The 20,352-nt window shown below is 40.4% G+C and overlaps 1 protein-coding gene across 20 annotated transcripts in view; it reads right to left on the bottom strand.

The window, feature by feature from the left end:
• The window catches only part of DLG2 (discs large MAGUK scaffold protein 2), a 1,000,200-nt gene that overhangs the window by 519,020 nt on the left and 460,828 nt on the right, over nucleotides 1-20,352 (bottom strand). For all 20 annotated transcript variants that reach the window (XM_048294433.1, XM_048294432.1, XM_048294434.1 and 17 more), the window contains one exon: nucleotides 16,340-16,501. In XM_048294433.1, the coding sequence (XP_048150390.1) occupies nucleotides 16,340-16,501 (162 nt within the window). The remainder of the gene's footprint in view (nucleotides 1-16,339; nucleotides 16,502-20,352) is intronic.

Below are 20,352 nucleotides of genomic sequence, written 5' to 3'. Positions count from 1 at the left end.
CTTTGGAAAACAAACTGTACCAAGAAGATACAGTTCTTTGCTCCTAGGATCAGGTTTGTCCCTGAAGCACATCCCCAGTTCTGGAAGCTATGAGGAAAGTGGTTAGAACTGCTCCTGCAGCCCTCCCAAATCTGCAAAAGAGCGGTGAGCACGGATTAAACAAAGACAATGAGGACAAGTGGGTGGTAGATTCCTACTCTATGGCCTTAACACTTCAGAAAAATAAGTGTCACTGGAGTAGGAATGCCCAGGATCTACACAGTCTAGCACTGCACCTACACTAATTCGTCTTTGAGCAATGTTAGCAATGCAAAACACCCTTGTCCAATGCCCTGACCACTTTCTCCATCTTTGTTTGCAAAAAGAGTGTGAAGTGGGAGCTGCAGGGTAGATGCAATACATAGAAAGGCTAAATTTGGGATGGGATTAAAAGGGTGAAGATCATTTTTTCCTGTCTTCTCCATCTTTTTAATTTTTACTCAGGTGATCATTCTTGTCCCAGACTGTTGGAGATGCAGCTGCCTGTGTAGCCACTGTGCCCCTCAGCCAATGAATCTCCTTCCTCACAGTCACAGAGATGTCAAAGAAGTCATTCAGACCACATGTTTTAGAGGAAAAGGGGAACTGAGAAAGACACTGCCTGCCCAAGGAAACAGGCAATTCTGGGAGAAGAGAAAGCATTTCCAGAGTATAAGGCATTTTTGGAAATCAGCATCTTGACATTCCATAAAGTGTCGCCGTAATGGTTCTTGTGTTTGCATATCAAATTGTTAACTTATTTCTTCTTGATAAGATCTTATCATAGGTTCAAATGCCACTGCAGCCCCCAAGACATTGCCACAGAACAAAATTATAGTACACCATGATGCTCTCCACCAGCACTTTTAGAAGGTATAGTGCATCTAAACTAAACCCATTACCAAATAATAATTACAATACTCAAATGAAATTATGGAGAATTTGGATTTGACAGTCTACCTATCATAAGCCTTCAATATCACACTCAGCAGGCCAACAGAAAGAGTTTGTGAGAAGAGAGGTGGAGATGGGCGTCCTCGAGAACCATGGGTCCTCACTAGGATGTGCCAAATCTTGTTATATTACATCTCAAGCCTCTTAATAAAGCATTCACCCTACCATAATTAAGAAAACTCATTTACAATAACCATTATGATGAAAATTATGTTGAAAAACCCATCTAATTGAAAGTATAGTAATGCTCATCAACTCAGTTAAACACGTGTAGAATTAAATCAAGGACATTAATTGATTAACACAGTAAGTAAATGGTGGTATATTAGCTGGGAGGGTTAATTTCTACATTGTGCAATCATGGCAGATTCTTATTGACTCTATTCTTGGAACCATTTTTCTTTAACACCAAGGCTGTTTGTTTTTTTCCCCAAATGTGTACACTTGCCCCATGTATTTGTCACTCAGTGAGATGCAAAACATCCATGCAGTGCTAACAGGGAAAAGCCAATAAATGTAACAAGATAACACTGGTCTATAATTCAGGCTCGAGATATGAACATCTCTAGCTAAAGAAATTACAACAGAATTATACACTAGTTAAAAAGTAGATATAATTTGATTGTAATAGATAGATTATTAGATAAGATTTGAATATACACAGGGATTCCTATTAATTTCTGCTCATTTGCATTGGTTTTAGCCTGGGCAGCTCTGTGGTATCACAACATTAAAGCTTTTCCTTGTCTATATGATGCTTAGGACAATGGGGCCCTGCATTGCTATTATAGCCCCTGGGCAATACTATAACCTAAATTATCATCATCATCATTCAGATTGAATTAAGAGGCTTGGAAAGAATATGCATCTAGGGAGGAATCTGCAGACCAGTCTAGCTTAGATCATTACTGAGAGCTCTAATGAGAAGGGCAGGGGCACATCTCACATCTGCTTTGATGTATTCAGGGGTTGGAAGGATGGCACTAACCTGGTCAATAATCTTGATGTAGCAAAGATAAGACAATCTGAGATATGCTACAGCATGATGCTACAGAATGGATGAATTTCATCCTCTCCCACACCTCTCATTTTATTATCAGATGAGATTCTCAAAAAGAATTTAAAAGAGTTTGTGACTTACAGTTCTTTGAAAATCAAAGGGAGATGTATTCCTGCCTAAATTAGGCTGAAACCTACTTTTCCCAAAAGCCTGAATATAAAAGAATCCAGCTTTTCAAGATTATATATAAACACTACCGTCACCCCTGGGTTTAACAGTGTTTGGGAAAATTTTGTACTTATCCACCCACACATGATCTAACTGAAGTCTGCAGAGCTTCACACACAGAGGGATATGACCCACTGTGTTTGTATCCAGAATGGTGGAGCAATACTAACAAACCCAAAATTTCAGAGTTGTCCAGCAAAAATCATTTGGGGGCTGCTATTTTTGTTCAGGGTTCTTCCCCTGTAATCCCTAGAGGCAATGCAATGAGCAGCTCGTCTGAATATTAAATTATTGAAGTTCAGAAGAATTTAATTAGTATCTCACCTACTTACCATCTTGCAACAATGCCTCTCCTACAATTATGGTACTACATTACAAGCAATTTCAGCTTAATTGAATAATGAATAAAACCTGGGTTCCAGTTGCCAGAATTATCTGTATTAAGATAGCTATAACTGACTTAAAAACCAGAAAATGTGAGGTGATCTCTATGCATGCAGGTTTACAGCAGATTCTCTAGTACTCAACCTTAATATTCACCCTTAATATTACCATATTCACCCTAGTATTACCATACTGTCAAAAGAAACATGTTTAAACAACATCGCAGATATGTCAGTTGTCTGGGTATGAGCAGCTGAATGATCGCAAAGTCAAATCAGGCTGTAAGGTAGCAAAATGCAGGCTCTAAAATATTTTCAAATACTGTAGCAGTTTGTGCCTCTTTCTCCCAGCTGCACATGCCTATGTGCACTTCAGCCACTGACTGCCAGACTCTTTCCTTACAGTTCATCACATTCAAATTATTTGTAAAATATGTTTTCTCACAAAGCCTTGTACTCTCTGGAAGCAAGCAAGAAAAAAAATTTGCAGGGACAGTGAGAGCAAGAGAGGAAAAAAGCAATGGAACAAATCCCCAAATTGTATTTTCCTCAGCCTGTTTCTCTACCCTGCTGCATTTTGTGTAGCTCCAAGCTGGCTCAGATCCCCTTTGGTTTGAGATAATGACCTGGCATAGAAGTCAGCTGCTGAATCATCCTGCTTCAGCAAGAAAGTACCAGAAAAAAAGGCTAGTGATAAAGCCAGTATATGAAAGGTGGAAAGCCACAGAAGTGTGTTTCCGATGGCACCATCATCCAGTTGAGTACGGAGCATTTCTAAGTCATTCTGCTCTGAAAGATAAACCTGTACAGGGAATCACAGAACCACTAAGGTTGCAAAAGACCTCTAAGATCATTGAAGTCCAACCATTCACCAAACATCATCAGGTCCACCACTAAACTATGTCCCTTCGTACCACAGCCACGTGCTTTTTGAACACTTCCAAGGATGGCAATTCCAACATTTCCCTGGGCAGCCTGTTCCAATTCTTGACCACCGTTTCAGTGACAAAGTTCTTCTAATACCCAGACATTAGGGAATACCTATCCAGCTTCTCTGTGAGCTGCATTTTAAGACAAGTTTGATGCTGCAGTCTTCTGAGGAAGATACAGCCCCTAAACAAAGGCACGTACAGTCCTCTGAAGGCATAGGTGTGGAAATTCCCAGAACACAGTGACGAAGGAGAATAGGACAAGCAAGATATGTTTTTTAAAGTAATTTAAAAACTTCACCTTTTTAGTAGCTATAATAGACTGACATATTGATGCTTTAGGTCTTTGCTCAAGACTGCTTTTCTTCTGTTTAGAAACATCACTGGAACAGGCTCCCCAGGGAAGTGGTCACAGCACCAAGTTTTCCAGAGTTCAAGATGTGCTTGGACAATGCTCCCAGGCACATGGCGTGATTCTAGGGGTTGTCCTGTGCAAGGCCAGAAGTTGGAGTTGATGATCCTAGTGGGTTCCTCCCAACACAGGACAGTCTATGGTTCTGTAATAAATGTGATACTCTGCCTGGTTGATTGTTGCCTTTTTGATAGATGCAGCTCTATTTTTTTTAACCAGTTGTTGAGGTACAAGTGTTTAGTAGTCCTTCTGGCCTACTTTACACTCCAGAATAGAGACAGGATTAAAACTCCCTAACCCCAGTATCTTTAGTAGAGAGTAGGTAAATAGCACTTTCAGAAATGGAAACCTAAAATGTCTTAGGCATTTTAACCTGGCCTTGCTTGAGCCAGATTTCAGACATTCCCTGATATTACAGGTATTAGTAAAGTACAAGCAGTACAGAAACGGCCTTGTGTTCACTTTACTGTACCCATTCACATTTGCCTTAAGTAGATATCAACATCTCCAGAATACTGAAAAAATAATGCCTTTTCTGAACAGAAGTAAAACTATGACGAATGAAGATAGCAGTTAAGAAAATAACCTCGTTTCAGCTGAAACCTCTAATTCAGATCAGATCTGCTCCATTTGCAGTTTTGTTCCAAAATTGTGAAGGAAACAAACTGCCCCAACAACTGCTAAAGAGGAAACAGCAGCAATTTCAATGTTAAGTCATCTGCAGGTGTGGTCTTCAGAAGCTGGCTGATGATTTTAACACTGCCAGAGTATAAAGTTGTTAACTTTGTGCTATTTTGGCTAATTCCCAATAATTAATATAGCTGTTTAAACTCTCATCACTGCAATTCTATTTCCCTGCTTGGCATTTGCTCATCCACTTGATCAAAGGCACAATTTGTGACACTGACTTCAAAGTAAAAATTTGCTTATTTGCTGTAAAAACACCATTACTCTTTTCAGCCTTTCCAACGTCATGTAATCAATTATAATAATTTTATTAATTCTATGATCAGGCTTAATGATTTTTTTATTTGGAAGCAAAAACTTCAACCACTGTGGGGTGATTAAATCCAATGAAGCAATTCAGGCAGATGCTTATTAAAACTGTAGGAAGGAAGGCTTTGAGAAAAACAGCTAGGTACACTTTCTTTGACAATGTGGTGATTTTCTGCAGAAAACATTTTAACATAAAAAGATGACTTCTAGTTCTTATGTACGTAAAAGTCCCAGTCTGTTCATATTTGGAAGATAGATGCAATTTGCCGTTCCTGAGTTTGTTGGTTGAAAAAATTGATTGCATTTTCCATGGCTCATAGTTTCCATAAGTATTGGTAGAATAAAAGCTGCTCAGAGTGCTGCCATTTCAGTGGGCAACTGAGATCCACTAAACTTGATAATATTCAACTGTATTTCACATTGCTTTTGTTCAGGGGGAAGAGAACCCATCTTTCAGTAAAGACCACGAACAACAAAGAGTAGACAGGAGGTGCTGTGTCTCCTGCTCTCTAAAGCAGCCAAGAAGCAAAATGATCAATAAGAGCACAGTTGTCTCGTACAGGAGGGCATCAATCATTACAAGTTCACAGCTCCCTGGTACAAACTTGTACTTCGTGGGTGGCTTGCAGGATTAATAAGATCCGTGTGTGTGTAGGAATGGAAATAAGAAAAACGTAAGAGAAGGAGAAATACAGGAATGGATCCTGAAGGTAAGTCAGAAAAAGGAACAGGGAAAAGAAACGCTGATTAACTATGGAAAAAAGAAACAACATCATGCAAAATAGAAAGATGACACTGTGAAAAATCACATTAGTAAACAATGCAGAACTTAAAAAAGTCACCTGAGTCATCAAGACTGCTGACTATTTTTTGATATTTTCCCCAATTGCATCAGCTTCAGTAGCAATTTTTAAAGATTATTAAAAAGCAAGTAACAAGATCTTCTGAAACAGAGAGATTGAAGGAAACCAAATGGCAAAAGGCAATTCCCATCTAAAAATATTTTTTAGAGAGATCTTTTTCTTGAGAAGTCTAAATTAGCCATTGATACCAAGACCACAGAAACAGAGAACCATAGAATGGTTCAAGTTGTAATGAACATTAAAGATCATTTAGTTCCAAGCCCCCTGCCATGGGCAGGGAGATAATGTTGTCACACAATAATAAGGTTGTGAAGATGTCATACAATAATAATCTCAAAAACTCTTATTTAGACTAGATTCTTGAAAAGAATTGCAAAATAAGAGCCAGCTCAGAAAGGCCTGTTCCTCTTTTAAATGTCAAAATTCTGTTGGTTTTTTTTGTAGCTCCATAGTCCACGAAACTACATTACAGCGAGATGAAATAACAGCTAGGAGAAACAGGAGTTTAAAAATATTGGAAATAGCTTAAGCGCTACTTAGTCAGGCTGCCAAGATATTCTTTCATAAGGTTTGAATAAAGAGATTCTGTTCTCTTCATCCTGGAGGCTACAGCCATCCAGAGTTCCTGGAACTGCAAACTTCTGCTTTCTTTTACACCTGGTACTGACAAAAGCCAGAACATTTTTGATGCGTCACATCATCAAATGTATAAACACATATATCTTCTATTGAGTGAGTGAATTATCAGTATATTCCTCAGTGAAAAGGTATTATGGCACTTTAGTGCTTCATTTAAAATGTAGAATACATTCCCGAGTGTCAGCAGTAGCTGAAGTCTGACAGAAGGGCATTTCAGCTACCAAGCTTAGGGAAACAACTGGTGTTAAACCTGTCTGACATATCTGAGAAAAATCCCTCCTGTTACAGTCTGACTAATAACACCAAGATGCTGTATTGCACTTTTCAGCAGAAGGTCACAAAACATTTTGGAGAGGTGGCAAACATCATTACAGATACTTAACAAATATTCTGGTACTTCTAGACTCGGAGAAAAGAATTGGCAGAACATACAAATCCTGTGTTCATAGGATCTAGTAGCAATTCTCTGGATTTATTGCATATATTTATTGTATTTCAGATGGAACCACCCCCTCCCCCATTTATAAAAGTCCATCTCTCTGTTTGTTTTATATTCTGTGAGTATTTCACAAGGCCAAAACATCAAGGAAAAAACAGCTCAGAAAATTATAGGAAAGCAAAGAATAACTATTACTATGCAAAGCATTAGAGAAAGACAATAAGAAAAAAGGATTCTTGGAATTTCTTATTTACTTGATTATATGTAAAAGACATGGTCAGGAATATCTGCAATATGCCAGGCTTCCCTCCCCAAAATAAAAAAGGTGCTCAGGAACAAGACTATTGTTAAAAAGAAACCTGCTATTCAAAAAGAATTAAAGATTAATCAGCTAATTAATACTACTGGATAAAGCGTTCACCAGATCAAGAACACAGAAAATCTCCTGAAACTGCAATTCAGATTAACATTTGAAAAGACCTTCAATACCTAAGAGGCCCATATAAAGTAAACAGGGTCCATAGCCTGAAAATATTTTCAAATTCCTTTGAAAATTCCTGTCTTCATTCTTCAGGCAAGTCTAACAACATATAGTGAACCAGTAGATACTGTCAGAGCTTGCTCTGCTTGTGTCCATCAGAGGACAACATTTATTTTGCCAAGACATAAAGGATTGCAATGCCTGAGGTTTACTTTAAGTTGCTGAGATTTCTCCAATTAAATCACCCACTGACAGAAGCAATTTTATTTGGTTTCTCTTCTATTCTGTCAGGAGCTAGAAAGATAACAAGATACTGTCTGCAACTATATAAATCATGTGGAAAGACATCAATCAGAAAGCCAAGGCAAAACATCAAGCACACAAAACAATGGACTTAGCTATGCTGACAAAACGAAAAAAGCATTCTTCACTAATAACTGTTTGCTGTAACATTCAATTTTTGCACCACTTTAGGAATTTCTTTAGAGTAAGACAAGGACTCAGAAATGAAAGACATTCCTGCCCACGTGAAAATAAGAACAAAATATTACTCAAAATGCTAATTTATAAGCTGCTTATTTTGCCTTGAAACATAATGAAATAAAATCAAAATTCAGAGCTACTTCTGCCACTTCCTTAAGAGCAGGGAACAGGCACAGGCACATTTGTGAGCTTCCTTTGTCTCTTTTCTAATCCGATTGCATTTTTATATTAAAAACCATAGATCACAGATACAGATGTATGATATATGCCTATCTGCTGTTACAGTAGGAGATAAGAGAAAAGCATTACATGATTAAACATGTAACAAGGGTTGTATCTTAATGAGGCAACCTACTGAATATTCAGTGGAATCCACTAACGGACTGACTGCAGCATGGGGCTTTACCAGTGACTGCATACTGAAAGGGAGAGAGGGGGGAAAAAGGACAAAACAAAACCAACTCCAAAACACAAAAGATAGGAAGCTACAAGGGCAGAGATCAAAAGTATTCTTATAAGATCATTTCTACTGGGCTGAGCCACCCTGGGGCTTCATGCAGATGAGCTATACTTATGAAATGCAGTCAGTGTAAGCAAAGAAAAGGATGCAAGATTAAATTTTAGATGGCTTGCTAATATATCCACGCATACATTAATATGTCCTCTATATAACCCCAATTAATTTTGTAACTGCAAGAGAAAACTTCAGACTGCTGCTCCTGACATGTAACAAAGCCTCAGCCTCTTTCAGTCCTTCATGGCTTTTAAAGAGCCTCTGAAATGCAGCATCTTTGCTCAGGAAGAACAGCCTGTGCTATGGCACTGCCTCAACTCTTCGTCACACCTCAACCACAGAAATTAAAGCAAATTGAACCTTATTTTTTTTCTCTTCCCTGTTTGAACTTCATCTCTTTAATAGGGTTCTTCCCCAGTAATAGGAATTAAGGGATCTCAGAAGCTCTGGAAAAATAAATGGGGTTTCTAACCACAGATAGATTATCCCCCAAGACACCAGGAACTACATTTACACAGGAGTATGAGGCATGGTTATGCTGAAAGCTGTAGCAACCAGCTTTCTCTGTGTAAACCTGATTCCCTGAAAGCTAGGGGTATTTCCATTACACGGTCAGAGGACTTCCCTGCAATTGCTCAGACCTGGTCTAGTGGAAGGTGTCTCTGCCCATGGCAGGGGGGTTGGAACTAGATGATCTGTAAGGTCCCTTCCAACCCAAACCATTCTGTGATTCTATGTTTTAAAACAGCTATGCAGATCTGTGGAGTGTATTCCCTTATACTGTTTTCCAGCTCTGGGCAGCAACATCTCAAGTTTATTTACAGGTCACATGATTCACTGCAACATCAGGGGCATCTTGGAGTTTGCTATTTTCACAGTACCCATGACCAGTGCATGACTTTGGTTTTTATACAGAGTTCAGTACCAAAAAAATAGTCCCAAAGTTTGTTGAATTGAGAAATGAGACTGTTGCATCTGAAAAAAAAAAAAAAATTGCAATATAATATTTTGACCTTATTTATCCAAATTGTCTTTAGAACTCAATTTTTATTGAAGTCAATGTTAATTCATGAAATAAATAGCTCTTGCCTAATCTACATTTTTAGACACAAAAAATTACTCTTTATGACAGTTTCCAGGAAGCTCAGGCTAATACATTTTTCACAGAACCATTAATCATCCAGGCTCATCCTCAGAGCCTCTTTCCCCATCTTTGCTAATTTGTTGGAGAAGCACAGCAACCACTGTAGCGAGGTGTGACTCACACCTGGACAGGGAAAGCTTCAGAGGTGGGGAAAAAGCTGTTTCATTACAGACAGAAAAGGGCAAGTGACAGATTCCAGGAGCTTTCACAGGAATGACCTTCCTGCGCTCAGGAGGATAAAAAGAAGAATGATGGACATTCAAGGAATACTACACACTCACTAGGAGATTGGAACTGAGAAGGAGAAACATCTGCCTTGGGACAGAAACAAAACACCTTTCCCACACTAGCTACAGAGAGTCTCAAAGACTCTTGTGGTCGCCTGTGCTGTTGACCAGAACTCTGTATTGGGTCCAGCCCTGTTTAATATTTTTACTGATGATCTGGATGAGGGGATCAAGTGCAAATCTGCAGATGACACCAAGTCAGGTGAGAGTGTTGATCTGCTGGAGGGTAGGAAGGCTCTGAAGGGGAAACTGGTCAGGTGGGATTGATGGGCTGAGACCAACAGCATGAAGTTTTATAAGGTCCTGCTCTTGGGTTGCAACACCCCCAAGCAGTGCTACAGGCTGGGGCCAGAGTGGCTGGGAAGCTGCCCAGTGAAAAGGCCCTGGGGATGCTGGTTGACAGCAGCTGAACATGAGCCAGTGTGTGTGCCCAGGTGGCCAAGAAGGCCAGTGGCATTCTGGCCTGTATCAGCAATAGTGTGGCCAGCAGGACCAGAGCAGTGACTGTCCCCCTGTACTCAGCACTGGTGAGGCCACACCTCAACTCCTGTGTTCAGTTTCGGGCCCCTCACTGCAAGAAGGACATTGAGGGGCTGGAGCGTGTCCAGAGAAGGGCAACGGAGCTGGGGAAGGGTCTGGAGCACAGATCTGATGAGGAGTGGCAGAGGGAGCTGGGGGTGTTTATCCTGGAAAAAAAGGAGGCTCAGGGGGATCCTTCTCACTCTCTACAACACCTGGAAGGGGGTCATACTCAGGGGCGGGTTGGCCTCTTCTCCCAGGCAACTGAACCTGTGCCAGGGGAGATTCAGGTTGGACATCAGGATGAATTTCCTCATGGAAAGGGTTGTTAAATATTGGAATAAACTTCCCAGGGAAGTGGTGGAGTCACCATCCCTAGAGGTGTTCAAGAAAAGACTGGATGTGGCACTTAGTGCCGTGGTCTAGTTGACAAGCTGGTGATCTGTCAAAGGTTGGACTCAATGATATCAGAGGTCTTTTCCAGCCTTAATGATTCCGTGACTCAAGTAATGGGTAAGACAGGGCTTCCTGCCATCAGCAAACAACAAAAAAATAAATGGAATCAATGTGCTGTGGCACTGGGAGACATAAACCTCCTTTTTCTGTAAAGCAATTTGTACAAATGCCAATGCATGGATAACCTTAACTTTGGAGACTGCTGAGCCCATTTGTTCCATGTGGAGATGGTTTTTCTCCTCTCTCCACTGGAAAGAGATTCCATCAATCCTGTAAGCTGTCAGCAACACAGCTGAGCTGCAGGACAACATTCTGGGATAGAAAGAAAAAGAGTAATAGCCAGCATGGCTCCTTCCCTTCCAGAAAGTGAGGCCATCAAAGATGAGGCAACTGAAGAGGTTAGTAACTGATCATCTTTGTTTGAAAATAGCAATAACAGTTATTTACCTAGTTACTTGTTTTTGCATAATTGCAAAATAGGATAATAACAGTTATTTACCTGGTTACTTGTTTTTGCATAATTGCCATTGATGCTTACAGTTGAACCTGGCATTAAATCAGGAAATGGAGATAGCTGGAATAGCCTGACATTTAAAATGTTCAGACAACCAAGGAGATGCAAGATCCTTACAACGATTTTTAATTTTCAGCTTATCTTAACAAAGTGGAGTATACTGAAAAACAAAAATAAGTCTAACATCACAATAATACTAATAAAGTTCATTTAGGAGCCACAGTTATCATTCATTTAATGAACACTGATTAGCTCTGTTCCTGGGAGGAAGGAGAAGAGGTGTGTATTTAATTTAGAGATAGAACTTGCACCTCTGATTTTCAGGTACAGTTGTGTTGAATTCAGATTTCCCTAAACACCAGGGAGTCACAAGGCACTTTTTACTGAATTAGCACTTTCTAAGCCATCTAAGAAAACTCTCAATAGTGGATCATGAAGCTTTATAGAGGCAGACCAAAGAATTCTGAGCTTACTGCACCATCTCGTGTCAAACGAGGGGAAGTGCAAGAAAATGATTTTAAACTCTTCATTACACTACAGACTTTTTCCTTTAAGAGATTAATGGAACACAGTTTCATCACCTCCATGAGTTGCAAACATTTATTATCTTAATATGGCAACTCTAACAAAACTTCTCCAATACTAGCATTTTCCCAAATGTTAGTACATCCACGTAACTGAAAACTTCCTTTACGACTTCAGTGTTTGACATTCAAAGTTGCTTGAGCTGCTGAAAATTTTATCTTCTGCACACTAATAAGCAGATCAACCTTTAACAGGAGTTTTAAGCTTTCTAAAATTAAGCATTTTTCAGAACTAAGTTGACTGCACATGAAATGCTATGGAAGAGTAGAAAAGCAAAGTCAATGAAAAATATAATAAGATGAAGAAGTAAAAAAGTCAGGGAAAAGATGGTCTGGTCTGCCACACAATTTCTCTTGCTCATTATTGTCTTCTGAAAGGGAGTTATCTGGCTGATGCATACTAGATTTTAGGTACTTGTAAGATAAGAAAAACATGCCTAACTTCAATTTCAGAAAATCTATTCACATTTCTAAACAGTATTTATTATAATCAGTATCTGTGTGTCTCAAAGAGATTTTCAGAATGTATGAGGACCATGTTTCTTATTATTCAGTACATAAAACACGTGCAAGGGTGCTGAAGAAAATTATTTTTATGTTTTGGTTTCCAAAACAACTTTCTGAGGTAATCAATTATCACAGAATCATGGAATCATGGAATCATAGAATGGTTGGGTTGGAAGGGATCATCTTAAAGACCATCTAGTTCTAGCCCCCCTGTCACAGGTAGGGACACCTTCCACTAGACCAGGGTGCTCAGAGCCCCATCCAGCCTGGCCTTGAACACTTCTAAGGATGGGGCATCCACAGCTTCTCTGGGGAACTTGTGCCTGTGCCTCACCACCCTCACAGTGAAGAACTTATTCCTAATATCCAATCTAAGAATCTAATAATTATGAGCTCCACTAGGGTGTTTCAGGACTATATCAAACCACATAATCTGAAATATGAAATTACAGCCAAATTCTTTAACAATTTGTATACTTCAAAATTTAAGATGCATCTGTTCTATGCAAACATGGGCCATATCAGGCATTTTGAATCATGGGTGTTAATGAAAAGATGGTCTGAACGCTTCCATCCTGAATGGAATGGACGCATTCAGTTTCAAGAACCCCTGGAATGCTTTACCTGGAGCTGTACACAGGGGAATACACAGGCCCACAGTTTCTCTGCCTGAACTTCAACCATCCACAAAACTTTCCTCTGAAATGATGCAAGCCTATCCTCAAGCTGACAAGCTGGCTTATGGCTGTAAACTGAGATGTTCACTGAGAACTGGGGAGTGGGGTGATGGTAGCAAGCAGTCTGCATGCACAGACAAGGTGTAACACCTATGACTTCCACAGGTGGCTGTGGGCGCTGGTCAGTTGCGACAGCTAGAATCAGCCATCCCAAAGGGAAGTTTTGTAATTGTATGATCTTTGCAGATTTCTTTCCAAATGAACAAAAATGTATGGAAACAAGCAACTCTTTTTCTGCCAAAGTCAAGTCACTTAGGAAAAGTGATGTGATTAGGATTGACATGTGGCTTTGTCTTGGGACAACATTCTGGTTCGAAAGAATCTTACCTAGATTATTTTTATGCTCAAATATTTTCCTTTTACGATATTATTTCAAAACAAATATTGGGTAATCATTCTGTCGTCAGAGCATCATGCAGACACTAAACATGCAGCCACTAAACACAAAAGACTGCTTCAAAACTTTCTGGAGAGGTGCACTGTGGTGCTGTAGTCCCAATGGAGAAATTGAGGCAGTGAAATGCAGCCTGGCAGTGACTTAACCCCACCCAGCCAGGCAGCCAATGTGCTTGCTGGCCTTGGTGAGTGGTCAGATGGACCGTCCTAATGACACACAGGATATGATGTGATCCCTGGCTTGGTGTTAAGGAAACTTCTCAGTCTGACTTTCACAGACTCTGACAATCACACTCCCAGCACCAGAACCAGCACCAAATGCATTCCTCAGCACCTGGTACAAGCAGACTCCTGACCTTCAAGTACACACGTTTTCCTTTTGCACCAAATGCTCTGACCTGTAACCAGAAAACTGAGGCAGAATGAGTCAATCTTCCCAGTGCAAACAGCTCTTGGTGGAGTTTCCTGACAGCATTATCCTCCTGCGACTGCCAGTGTCTACTCACTCCTAAGAAGTTACCTGACAGTATTTGGACCCCAGTACTTGTTATTTATCCTCAGAGCAGGATTCAAGAAGTTCCACTTCTTATGTGAGTCAATGAAATATTTAAACTGCAGGCATTATTTTCCAGTTAATCTTTAAGAATCCAGTATTTTACATTCCCCTAGGAAGGTGTGCTATGGGTTGAGAGGCAGTGTGCCTCAGATTTCACCATTATTCGGTGCAGCTATGTTCACACAATACAGCTGAGAAGATGGCAGAATACTTAAGGATATCAGGCTACAGGTTGGAAAGTCTGCAATTCAACACAATAACCGATTCTAAATAGATTTTGGAGTATTCGGAATGCTATTTCTCAACTATGTGGAAATCTCTGTGACCAAAACTTCTGAACAGGTCTTTCAGTTAACTGCTAAGAGTAAAAGTGAATCCAAAGCAGGTGTTTCAGACAGGAAGGGCAACACAATGCCATGAGCTCTAGCAGAAGATCTCCTTCAGCCTCCTGAGCTAATTCTCTACTGAAGGTTAAAAGTTGGGACATAGCAGGGGAAAGGAAGCAGGAACTTCAAAGCCATTTGAAGAGACAGATAGCTAAATTTAGATTAAATGGCAGGCATGAGATAGTATTAAGTGACAAATATAAGACACTGAATCTGAAGAAAAGAAGGGAAAGGGACAGAGTCAAAGACAAAAATCCTCAGGCTGAGGAGAGAACTTGCAGGAGACTTTACAAGAGGAAATACTATAGAGCTCCTCTCCCAGCATCACTTAGAAAATAGCAGCAGACAAAAACTTTGTCCTGTTACAAGAGCAAATAAACTGGGAGCTGTTTCAAGGCATTTGTGTATGTCTGGGGGTACCCTTGACCTCACTTCACAACAAGCTTTTTGGCATCATTGCTACATCCTCAGCTTGGATTATGTAGCCTTAATTGAAAGTCTCCAAATGTGAAGAATAATGTCTGGTTTTGACCTTCATGAATAAGAAACACCACTGTAATCATAATACTCAAGGAGTCCTAGAGGAGCAGGGGTGTTTCCTTCCCCGACCAGAAGTTGCTTGGTCTGTGATTGTCTCCTGATTCTACACAGAGGCCTCATGGAGGTAGTCCCTTCCAAATAACTGAAGTGATACCTCAGCACAATATGATCTATCACTGCTTAGTACTGTTGGCTTCTGCAGTAGAGGTTAGGTAGTAACCCAGAAAACTGCTAAAACCTGAAAAGACAAGCATCACACAAACTAAGCACAGGACCAAAAAGAGCAGAGGACAAAGATTCGTTCACATGGCTATTCCACAAAGGCTCAATGAACACCAGCTGTATTCACATCAATCTTTAATAATAAATATTTCCTTTCACTTGTAACCACACTGTAAACACTGTGCTAGGCAAGCAGTGCCCATTTCACAGGCTCTGAGCACCAGAAGGAGCAAAGCCCATCTGCCTTGTTTGCTGCTTAGTTAATTGCTGGAATAAAACCATTACCCAGAACATCACCACCTCTAGTAAAGAACATTATTTTTTTTTCCCCTCTTCCCAGGCCCAGTAGAAACTAAAATAGAAAACCCATCACGCTAATCACTGCGTCTATGCTCCTTCCACAAGAGAAGCTCTAGGAATACTTTCAAACCATTGCATTCTTATAAAAGGGCAAATGTAAATTTTCAGGAATGGATTTCTTTTTGGTTATTATACAGGTTCACCAGGAAGAGAAACATTTTTGCCCAACAAGATATATCAGAGGACACCAGACACACATACAGCTAAAGCTTCTATATTTTATAAATAGTTGCCTTAGTTAACAGAAAGATATCTCTACAGAACTCTGAATTGCATCAAAACCCGCAGAAAACTGCAAGTGCTTGAGCAACAAGGATATGAATAGAGGCAAATGAGCTCCCTTTTCAGACATAACTTGTGACTTTGATAAATCTTTCTGAGAGATGAAAAAACTAGGATTCCATCAGATGGTTACATTTACAGTATTTTTTTTTTTCAAGTTCTGAACAAGGATAATCAGGAAGGGAAGTCTGCCATTTCAAAATCACCGTGATATTGAGGCTGAGAACCTGCATTATTCCTTTCACAATGTACAGAAAAAACAGGCTCATTTGCCAGGAATTATTTTTACTCAAGCAAATCTTCACATGTCTACATAAAGCTCTGTCAACTAAACTATCACCTGTTCCACTACAGTGAGCCTTAAAAACCCATCACAGGACAGTCAATCTGCAATGATAGGTTTCAGAAAGCAGCTTGTCTGTTTGTACAACAAAGTAAGTTTCCCAGGCATTTCATGCTATGTGTTTTCTTGTACTTGAGGACTAAAGCCATGAGTAGTATCGATCCTACCTTCAAAGGAGAAATGTGCGACTGTAAAACGTATCCATGGACATTCTCTATTTGAGACAAGTTCTTCTCCGACACATGAACAAGCTCTGGGCCTCTCACTTCATGGGTTAAACGAGGCAAAGTATGGTCATGTGGAGCATCCTCATCTTGATAACGATATTTCTAGAGGAAGAAAACATCAAGGAAGAACAAATAAGCTTTTAGGAGGTAATTCCTATATTTTAATATAATTACGGAATAACAAAACATGATACAGTAGACAATAATCATCAGATTTCTTATGATTGTGGAGAGACTGAGTCATTATTTTTTAAACATTTTATCAAAGAGAGAAATGTGGTATATGTCACCGATGCACCAAACTTTCACCATCAAATAGACCTTAGAAATGACACACTGAAAATGAAAAAAAAGAGACGTTGATCAGCTAAGCTGTAGTGTCAGATCACATTTCACATCCCTGTGTTAATAATTGCAGTTCTATAGCCCTTCTCTGCAAAATATTTGAGTTATTTTCCACTTGGCAGCATGTACTCTGCTGCTGGAGAGCACACACACTTCCACAGAGCCACAGTCCAGCAGAAGATTCCCCTGCAGTAAAGTTCTATCCTTACCCTGAGCATTAATGGGGTTATACCCTTCTTCTCCATAGAGAGGCAACATGAGATAAAGGAGAGAAGATCCCAAATGAAGCTTGTAACAACAAGGAATATAACCCTAAAAATTAAGTTTAATGACCTGATCTGTCCTCCAGCTAGAATGCTTTGTAAAAAGGTGCCATCCCCTCAGCTGCGTCCTGAGCAGGGGGCTGCTGAATAAAAGCCTAAGATTTATTTGGATGGCCATATAAGCAAAATAAATCTGAAGTCCAGGTACAATCACAAGAACACCCCAAAGGAGACCTCTCCATGCAGCAGAGCTCTCTGCTGCTCGTCCACTTCACTTTGACCACTCAGCTATGGAGTGTTTTTTCATTTACTCATCCCTCCAAAGGAAACCACCCCAGTGTATTCCTGCCTTCAGTCTTATGTATGGAAATGTTTCAGCAGTTGCCAATTATTTTCAGAATACACATGTGACATGATTTATTCTCTTCTTCTTTTCTGGGATATGCCTGCAGCCTTCACATATTCACTTTTCAGATAACATAATTAATGAGTATATGAAATGACTGGCACCAGCCAAATATTATTTGAGCAAGAAGCCATCAGTCTAATAGATAGTAGTCCAGCCAATATCACATTTAAGGCTTGGCACACAGATCATTTAAGCCACAAGCAATCAATTATTTTTTTAATCGAGTGAATACTCTTTCTAAAAAGACAACTACTCCAAAACATCCTCTTTAAAGTGAGTCATTTGCTAAAATGTAATTAGGAGAAATAAGAGCAGAATACCAGTCATCTCATTAACTCAGGAATGGGGAAAATGGAAATGTCCAGTGACTACTTTCTAAGGAGACAAGACAGCAGTGACAGAAGCCATAAGAAGCTCTATCATAGAATACAGTACATTCCAGGTTGGAAAGGATCTTTAAGGTTATTGAGTCCAACCATCCAACCCAGCACTGCCAAGTCCACCACTAAACCATGTACCCAAGTGCCCAAGTGCCACATATACATGACTTTGAAATATCTCCAGGGATGGTGACTCAACCACTTCCCTGGGCAGCCTGTTCCAACGCTTGATAGCCCTTTCAGTGACGATTTTTTTTCCTAAGGTACAATCTAAATCTCTCCTGGCACAACTTGAGGTTGTTTCCTCTCATCCTATCAGCTGTTATTTGGGAAAGAGACCAACCCCAACCTTGCTATACCCTCCTTTCAGGGAGTTGTAGAGAATGATAAGGTACTCCCTGAGCCTCCTTTTCTCCAGGCTAAACACCCCCACCTTCCCCAGCCACTCCTCACAGGACTTGTGCTCCAGACACATCTCTGGCTCAGTTGACCTTCTCTGGTCATGCTCCAGCCCCTCAATGTCCTTCTTGTAGTGAGGGATCCAAAACTGAACACAGGGTTTGAGATGTGGCCTCACCAGTGCTGAGTACAGGGGGACAATCACTGCCCTGGTCCTGCTGACAACACTTTTGCAGATACAAAAATTTATACATAAATATATATCGGCTTCCCACTTCTCTCAAGTTCCTGATCTTCTGAGTGCATGTGGGAGGAGTGGAGTCCCTCCCACTATAAAGATTGAGAGCTGCACTGCAAAGTAGGACTTGGAGGTCCTTGTGGATGATAAGCTGGACATAAGCCAACAGTGAATGCACAGCCCAGAAAGCCAACCTCGTCCTGGGCTGCATCAAAAGAGGAATGGCCAGGAGGTCAAGGGAGATGATTCTCACCCTGTACTCTGATCTTGTGGCACCCCACCCGGGGCACTGCATCCAGCTCTGGGGTCCTCAGCACAAGAAAGACATTCCCTCCTCTGTACCTGTCAGAGCAGGTCCAGAAGAGGGCTACAAGTATGATCAGAGGAATGGAGCACCTCTCCCATGAAGACAGGCTGAAAGAGCCTGTTCAACCTGGAGAAGAGAAGGTTTCAGGGTGAGACCTTTCAGTATTTTAAGGCGGTTTATATAACGGAGGGAGAGGGCATTTTTACATAGGCATGTAGTGACACGATAAGGGGGAATGGTTTTAAATTGGAAGAGGTTTAGATTAGATTTTAGGAAGAAATTTTTTCCTCAGTGTGATGAAGCATTGGAACAGGATGAACCTCCATAGCAGGTTGTGGATACCCCATCCTTGGAAGGGATGGTCAAGCCCAGGTTGGATGGGGCCCTAGGCAATCTAATTTAGTGGATGACATCCCTGCCCTTGCAGGGGGGTTGAATCTTTAAGGTCCCTTCCAACCCAAACCATTTTATGAGTCTATGATTCATTCTGTGATTATATATACATACAAATATATACAATAAAATAGATATGCTATTCTGTCCAGATCATTTTCGCAGTTTTGCACTGCCAGAAGCAGTGTGATGTGGCCTTAACAAGAGAACATCTCTTTGATCATCAGTAACTCCTTTCCCCATCACCGCACTGCAGTGTAGTGTTGCATAAACAGAAGCCAAAGCCCAGAGGAAATTGATTCACCCTGAGCCCCGTGATCCCAAATTGCAGAACACTTGTGTGGATCTCCACTGATAGACTTGCTTTATAATTTGAATTGATCTATTTATCCAGTAACTGTACATTCCCAAGACAACTTCAGTAATATCCATGTTCATGTGCCATAAACTGAAAAGTTTACAGAACAGACTTCCACTTTTCTATTTGTCCTTGTCTCCTTCCCATCCCAAGCCCAGCCTTCTCCTTCTTCACAAAGTATGAGCATAGAACATTTCTGGGTCAGTCCTGCTATGGGTTTGCCTCATGTTCTTAGCACCAAACTCATTGATTTTCATACATCTTTCCTCCCACAGCATCTCTTCGTTGAAATGCTTTCAGCTGTGAACCAGAACAGCTTGACACAGCAAAAATCCAGTGGTAAGGCTGAAAATACCAAACCAGAGTAAAGACTCTCCTGCAGAAATGCCTCATTCGTCTCCATCACCCTGCTCTGATGGGGTCCTGCAAATGTCCTTGAAAAAAAAAAACCATTTCTCTAGAAACCTTTCTCTAAGGATTAATTCAAATTTCTGGAGGGAAAAGCATGATTGCACGGAACTGCTACTCTTCACTTGACAAAAGAACAGGTGGATGTCTTATGATAATTAAATTACAAATCAGTGCCTGCTGCTGACAGGGTATTGTACACTGCCAACTAGCATCAGATATTTAAAATCCTCTGTAATTACCTATAATGGGGGTGTGGAGTGCGCTGCTGTGAATTTTAAATATGAACATGCCTTTTTATAAGAGATCATTCTCTCTACAATGTGAGATTATTACAGCATCACTGCTACTCACATCATACTGTCTAAAGGAGCATTTCTAAGGCTGTGATTGCCAAAGAGATGTCAGCTAGACAGAACTGAAGACACAAATCCAGCAGGAGGTAATAGTCAA

This window comes from Corvus hawaiiensis, chromosome 2 (genome assembly GCF_020740725.1).
Source record: "Corvus hawaiiensis isolate bCorHaw1 chromosome 2, bCorHaw1.pri.cur, whole genome shotgun sequence".
NCBI lineage: Eukaryota > Metazoa > Chordata > Aves > Passeriformes > Corvidae > Corvus > Corvus hawaiiensis.
Note: the sequence above shows the minus strand (reverse complement) of the source record. Positions and strands in the feature narration are given on the sequence as shown.